The sequence below is a fragment of the Triticum aestivum genome, chromosome 6A (assembly GCF_018294505.1).
Source record: "Triticum aestivum cultivar Chinese Spring chromosome 6A, IWGSC CS RefSeq v2.1, whole genome shotgun sequence".
NCBI classification, from domain to species: domain Eukaryota; kingdom Viridiplantae; phylum Streptophyta; class Magnoliopsida; order Poales; family Poaceae; genus Triticum; species Triticum aestivum.
The window spans coordinates 459,195,168-459,202,211 of NC_057809.1; the positions used below are offsets into that span (position 1 = coordinate 459,195,168).

The 7,044-nt window shown below is 51.5% G+C and overlaps 1 protein-coding gene across 1 annotated transcript; it reads right to left on the reverse strand.

Annotated features, from left to right (window-relative positions):
- Positions 1–2,095: 2,095 nt before the first annotated feature.
- Positions 2,096–6,718, reverse strand: LOC123127913 (U-box domain-containing protein 33). The gene is made up of 9 exons (XM_044547772.1): positions 6,313–6,718; positions 5,714–5,835; positions 5,105–5,226; positions 4,794–4,898; positions 4,235–4,670; positions 3,988–4,128; positions 3,362–3,880; positions 2,510–3,280; positions 2,096–2,410 (listed from the first exon to the last, which is right to left on the reverse strand). Exons 1-9 carry the CDS (start codon positions 6,581–6,583, stop codon positions 2,204–2,206), a joined length of 2,694 nt encoding a protein of 897 aa, XP_044403707.1. The 5' UTR covers positions 6,584–6,718; the 3' UTR covers positions 2,096–2,203.
- Between the last annotated feature and the right edge of the window lie 326 nt (positions 6,719–7,044).

Here is a 7,044-nt window from a genome sequence, read left to right on the forward strand (position 1 = left end):
GCCCAACTGGGCGAGATGGTTCGCCTTCGAGTATGAGGAGGCGAGGCGACGGGGCGTGCGCGAGGTCGACCGGAGGTCGCCGCCACCGGCGCTCATCGTCCGCGAGGAGGACCAGGCGGCGGAGGACGCCTACTAGGCGGCCCTTGCGGCCGTCTGCCGGAAGAGCGAGGAGGACGAGCGGCGCAGAGCGGAGGCGGAAGAGGAGGCCCGGTACGAGGAGGCAATGGTGCAGGCCCTTGCCCTCTCCGCGGCGGGCGACCGCGTGGTGCCGCCGGTGGCCCCGCCGTCCCCCATCAAGCCGGAGCCGCAGCCGGAGCCTGAGCCCGAGCCCATCGTGCACTTCTCCTGGAGGGGAGTCGTGCGCGAGTGGGTGTCCGTGCCACCGGTTTGGCTGGGGGCGACGCCAGCGTAGGAGCAGGCGTACCTCGAGATGTGGCGCCAGCGCCGGCTGGCAGAGGAGCGCCGTCGCAGCGAGTACGAGGAGATGCTCGAGCGCGACCTCGAGGAGGAGCAGCGCGAGGCCGAGGAGGAGGCGCGCCAGGCCTGATGTGACGGCGGCCCAATCTTTCGATGAGAGTGGAGATAAATATCGATTTGGTGGATTTTGACCTTGACGATCCGGCTATACCGTACTCGACGATACGCCTCGGCAATCGCTAAATCAATCTCCGATGGTTATTGACCTTGTTGTAGACACGATCAACTTGAATAACGAGGTTCGTGTTTCTGCATGCAACCGAAGAACCAGCAAGAACAATAATGAATTGCAATCTCAAATTGCGGATGAAAAATTGAGTACACAAACTAGATGAAAAGTTGGGATTCCATTGTAGATCTAACAAAGCGGTAGTCCTACACGTCTCGTAGATGCAAATTATTGTAGCGATGACTGGACAATACAATAAAACCCGAGTCTAAACCCTAATTTATGATAGCTATTTATTACATGCAGATGTTGCGGCCGAGTCGGTTCGCTGTGTTTCTTGCGATCCGCTGTAGGTCCACGCGTACAGGCCGAAGCCCAAATATTCTACTGCCCATGATTGGTAGTTGATTCCTAATCCAAGTGCTTTGGTCCTGGTGCTTTTGTCTTTGTACACGTAACATCAATTGATGGCTGTGATGGATGGTTCCCTCGATACATGCATGCATGTGACATGGTTGATGGATGGAATGGATTCATTGCACATGCATGCAGTGTAGCTCCATCCGATTTAAATGAACAGTTGGCTTCATCTCTAATCTCTTTTTTGTTCCTAAGTACAAGCAAATCGGAACATGAGTGTAGCATCGTAATTTTGTCAGTCAAATCATATATACGAAAGAGCGATAGTATCTGGCCATTTATTTGACGCGTGCACGCTCTAGTTATAGGTCCGGATGGAATAATTGGTAGGAGTGGCGGCAGATGTAACTGCGGCAGAGATGTCCTCATCAAGGCCGCAGCTGCACAGGCGGCCGCACACCCCCCGTCCCGGTACTGCCTGCGCCGGCACAATCTGACATGACGACGCTCTGAAACACGCGTTCGCCTGGGCCAGGCCGGCGCCGACGCTCATCGACCTTACAGACCCCGAGGACGACAACGACGACGCCTTGGACAGGGCGCCACCTCGTAGTTTAGGCTGTTTTTATTTTTTTAATGCAAATGTGGACGCATGGACTCTCGCCGGCCTTCGTGACCGGCTTTAATATTTAATTAATGTTGTTTCTTTTTTTTTAAATATGCATACGTTCATTTTTTTGGCGCCGTCAAAATGGGTCTCAGGCCAGTGTTGGGCGCATGCGCCGACCCAAATACGGAAGCGGGCATCCGTGTCCGTCTGGCCGACCCAAACAGACGAAAACCGGACAAAATCACCGTCCATTTGGGTCGGCCCGTTGGAGTTGCTCTAAACTCACATTCCCTTTCCCTAGCATTGATCCAACCCGCCTGGCTGATCCATACACAGCATCGACCGCTCTCCAGAAAATCTGCATGTCCATGAGCAGTGGCACCACGCCCTCCCGGGCTCCCGCCACCGGTAGCCTTTTGGCGCTCGCCGGTCATGAGCAGTTCTTCTGTAGTAGTGACTCCACGCACGGCACAGGCACGCGATTTTTCCAGATCACTATCGGTAAATCCGTCCCTTCCAAACAATTTTGTTGGATTCAAACTTTTATGTACACCATTTACAGGATTTCGTGCGTGTTCAAGGATTGGTCATCTCCAGTCCTCATGGTACCGCTGATGTTGTAGCTGCCACTCGAGAATCACCGAGCGGAGCCCCCTGTTCGGGGTGAGCTCGCGGTGCGCGAGCTTCAGGTTCGTCATCGGCGACGTGTCGTGCCCGCTGTCCAGCCACCCTCTGATCGCCTCTGCTTCGTACGTGAACCCGTCCGCCGCGATGTGCGGATCACTCATCATCTCCTGTTCACCATCCATGACAGAAGAATAATTTGGCAAGATTCATTTGAACCTTATAATCTTGCTCGCCAAAAATCATGCGTCGTCATGTCATGTACGTACCTGGAAGATCGGGCAGACGAAGTAGGACGGCGTGGAGGCCTCGTCCGGCGAAGCGGCGAACGTCGGCCGCCGGGCGGTCAGCGAGGCGGCCTTCATCAGGGGCTCGACCACGGTCCACACCTCCCGGGCGAGGTCTGGGCGGCGCCTCCTGCTCATCTCGGCGCACCGCAGGCCGAGGTGCGCGAGCTGGTTGGCCTGCACGAACGGCCAGGCCCCCGCGGAGGTGTCGAGGACGGTGTGCAGCTCCCCCTTCTCCACCGCGTCCTCCACCACCTCGGCGATCTTCTGTGGCCGCCTGCCCGTCAGGAGCTGCAGGATGATGATGCCCAGGGAGTAGACGTCGGAGCGCGGCGTCAGCTCGCCGGACGACAGGAACTCCGGGTCCATGTACGCGAAGGTGCCCCTCGGCGTGGTCGTCCGGTACAGCGTGGTGGCGGCGGTGGAGGTGCCGGACTGCGTCAGGAGGCGGCAGATGCCGAAGTCCCCCAGCTTGCTCACCAGGTTGGCGTCCAGGAGGATGTTGGCCGGCTTCAGGTCGCCGTGAACCACCGGGTGCGGCTTGTTCGAGTGCAGGAACGTCAGGGCCGAGCACATCTCGTAGATGATCCTGGTGCGCACCTGCCATGTCAACGGCGGCGTGTCGCCCGCGCACGCGAGCCGGTCCTCGAGGCTGCCGTTCGGGAGGTACTCATAGACCAGGCCGAACGCCTCCCGGCACGACCCGATCAGCGCGACGAGGTTCGGGTGCCTTACTCTGCCGAGGACAGCAACCTGCCATGGCGTTTATCGCTGCAGGATCAGACATGACCGACTCTGTGAACTGACGCCAACGATGATCAACTGAAGGATTACCTCTTGGTTGAACTCTGACTGGCCCTGCAAGCTTTTCGGGTGCAACAGCTTTATAGCCACGGTTGTGCTGCGAAGTGAGCCTTTGTAGACACACCCGAACCCGCCCTCGCCGATCTTGAGCGCTTCGTCAAAGCTCCGAGTTGCCTGCTCGAGCTCAACGGCGGAGAACTCGGTGTTCAATGCTTCAGTCGCCATAGAAATTCTCTGCTCGCTCTTCTGGTGCAACTCTTCAGCCGCGGCATCTCTCTCTTGTTGCAGCTTCTCTTTGTCTGCTTGGAGAGCTTCGAGAAGGCACTTGCTTGTGGCCAGCTTCTCCTCGCCATCTCTAAGAGCAGACTCCATCTCGGTCATGCGCTGCTCCAACACGGCCTTCTGTTCTTCTGCATCATGTAGTTGGTCGTATATCGTGTCACACTGAATTTTCGTTGCTTCGAGCTCCTGCGCCTGTCTCACGAGTGTCTCCTCGATTGTTTTTCTCTGTCTTAGCTCGTGATGATACAACTTCTCCAACTCCTTGGCCTGTAAGATTAGATTGTCTTTAGTTGGTTTCAGTGCAGGCGCTTTACAATCTGAAATTATGCGCCTTAAAAGAACGGACTTATGGGTTAGAACTCAGAACCAGTTACCTTTTGAAGAGCTGAAAGCAGATCAAGTTCGGCTTTTCGGCGCTTGGTTGATTCTTCGAACACCTCTTTCTTCGATTCTTGAGTTTCGCGGAGAGCCTCCTCAAGTCTACTGTACATTTCCGCATCAGCACCTGAATTCTCCTGTATGGCACAAACACTTCAGTTATCTGTTGCATTTCATTAGGTGGAGTTCTTTCTTTGGTGATTAATATTGTGAGACTTCGACAGAACAGTAGGTGATACGTACGAGCTCATGAAAAGGAGATGAAAAGCGGTCATCGTCAGACTCGTGCATTGGATGATGTGTTGCTGATTCGGAGACACTGATTGCATCATCGTTCCTTGATAGATTGTACCAGGAGCTTTGTGATCTCCTCCCAAATTCATCCCAGGAATCCATAGAACTCAATGGTGTTCTTGTTGGCCTGGCATTCGCATTGAGTTCCAAAGGTTCAAATAGCTGAGGTGGCGTACCGCCAGCTCCCCGAGAGTGATGTCGCATCACTTCTGTTCTCGATCTGTTCAGATTCTGCTGTGGACTTCCATTTGAGCTTGGTGCTTCACTCTCTGAGTGGTGGATCGTAATCGATCTCATGTGGCTGGAAATGCTGCTTGCTGATAATGTTGATGCAACTGTCGATGCAGGTGATGGTGGTATCATGGGAACGGTTGTGTTTGCTTCCCTGCAGCATTGAGCCATTGACAGGTAAGGCTAACTAATTTTCATATGTTGCTAAATGCACTCTACTGAGATCCATATAAAGGAAAACTAAGTGCCTATCTTAAGGCTGTTGGCTTAATCATACCTGGTACATATCAGTTCTCCTTTACAAGTAAACCATATCTTACATGGTGAGGCTTCTGCCTCCATTAGTCTGAGTGCTGTCTTGGACTTTGGTCTTTTCATTTTCCTACAATTTTGCCATCAATGTTAGCTTTGGTATCATAAAATGTCAAGGCCTTTTTGTTTCTCATTTCTTACTAGCACCATACACGGACTGGTACTTATCAGGAACAAGCAAGATTTGCGGTGTATCACTTCATTCTAATGATATTCTGGAGATCTTAACTACGAAGATGGCATTAGAAGAGAACTATCAAGGTGTTTGGTCCATACTTTGAGTAATGTTTGTCTGCAGCTGCTCCCATGACAAGTCTGGTGATGCCATGAAGGACAATAAGCTCCTCAAGTCCTTTAGCAACATCATCTTTCTCAATTATTATCTTCTCACAGTTGACCTGTGAAAGCAAAATGGTACAAGCAGATTCTCATACTGACCTGTGAAAGCAAAATGGTAAAAACAAAATTGCAATCGGGATACACATATGTTTCTTGAGTTATCCTATTTGTTAGTTTATATATACTGGATTACTTAGAGGCAACATATCATGCACAACTCATCCTTAGGGTACACTCATGTAACCTAGTCAGCTGAGGCACCAAATCAACATGAAAATAAATCTAAAATGAACTCAACACGCACTTACCAATTTACTCTACCCACGTATACAAGCAAAATCAAAATCCATTATGTGATAAAAGGTTCCAAGAAAGAGAATTTTTTTTCTGACGCACTTTGAAGCTAATTTTCGAATTTATTTTGCCACCACACCCCATTGGTTGCACCTAAACAAAAAGCCCAGAAAAGTTTCATGCCGATGATATCTTCCTTGATTATAGTTATTTTGTCCGTGAGAGAGACGTGGCAGATGTAGGGAAGGAAACCTTGAGTATTGTGCATATCACAACATATTCTTCTAGCCTTTCCAATGCCTTTTCTAGCTCCTGCTTTCTGTAGTCCTTGACCTGTTCCGGATCCAGCCTGGTATAGTGCATTTTTGCTCCCACTGGAAGAACAGAAAGACGAGGGGTTCAAAATGTGACAAGGACAAATCCTGTAAAGTCTACTGTGAGCTCCCAAGCAAAATGACCACATAAAGGTAGGACGCAAATTTTCAGTTAAATGGCTTGAGAATATTTATGCCTGATGCCACCCTGTGAATCTAAAACAAATAAATTGTGCATGTTGGTTCCGATATACTGCAGCAAATTTATGCTAGATTGACACCAAATGGTGATGCTTTTCCTAAGAAAGCGAACTGTGTTGCCGGTTTCAAGGCCTGTTGGATGTGTACATAGTCAATGTCTAACCATTGGCTCGGCTTGCTGTTGGCCGAAGCAAAATAGAAAATACCAACAAACAAAATCCATGGCTAAAATGGCATCGGCATCCCCATCCGATTTCGCGGACACCTTCTTCCTCAGAGATAATCCATGGCCAAAACCACCCAAAAATGAAATAAAATAAAATAAGGAAGGCTTACTCATGGGGATCATCTGCGCGGGGCGGTGGACGTGGGCCACCACGACCTGCGCGCCGTCCTTGGCCAGGTTCTGCAGCGCCCACTGCAGGGCGCTCTTCCCGTGCTTGACCTCTCCGGGGACGGCCACGAACACCCTGTCCGCGGCGGCCCGCCCCGCCTCCGCCTCCGCCTCCACAATCTCGCCGCCGAGGTCCGCGAGGCTGCTCACCGACGTCCTGAAGCTGTACCGCGACCCGCTCCCCGACGTGTCCCACCGCCTGTGCGCCTCCATCGCCGCGACTCGGACGGCGCCAGTAATGAATGAATGCCGCGGCCGGCTGCCTATAAACGTATTGCGTGAGCGCGTTGCGGGCTCAGAGGAACTGGCCGGGGATGACGGGGGAAAATTCGGGGGAACTGGCTGCGCCGTGCCGAGTTGGTGTTTATCAATGCTTCACGACTTCGGGTCAACCGTCTCCGGGTCCGTGACAGGGAGTTCCGAATTTGTTAACGGATTCTAAAACCGGCAGAATATTATTAGGTGATGCAATGACTCAAGTGCTCCCATGCTCCAAATTTGAAAAAAAAAATCTGAATTTTTTTTGTGAATGTCCACAACACAAATGTCTACACCTCCTAAAAAAATCGAGATCCAAATTCAAAATACGCATTGAGAAACAAAAAGGAAAAATCCAACATGATTCAAATGCACCATATGGAACAGTTCAGCTACAAAAAGTAAATATAGTTCAT

What these genes read in the sequence shown, in the direction of transcription:
- LOC123127913 (XM_044547772.1), bottom strand. Translation starts at nt 6,583, where the DNA reads ATGGAGGCGCACAGGCGGTGGGACACGTCGGGGAGCGGGTCGCGGTAC. An exon ending in TGATATGCACAATACTCAAG is followed by an intron (nt 5,227 to 5,713) that starts GTTTCCTTCCCT and finishes TTGCTTTCACAG; the next exon opens with GTCAACTGTGAGAAGATAAT. An exon ending in GCAGACAAACATTACTCAAA is followed by an intron (nt 4,899 to 5,104) that starts GTATGGACCAAA and finishes GCAAAATTGTAG; the next exon opens with GAAAATGAAAAGACCAAAGT.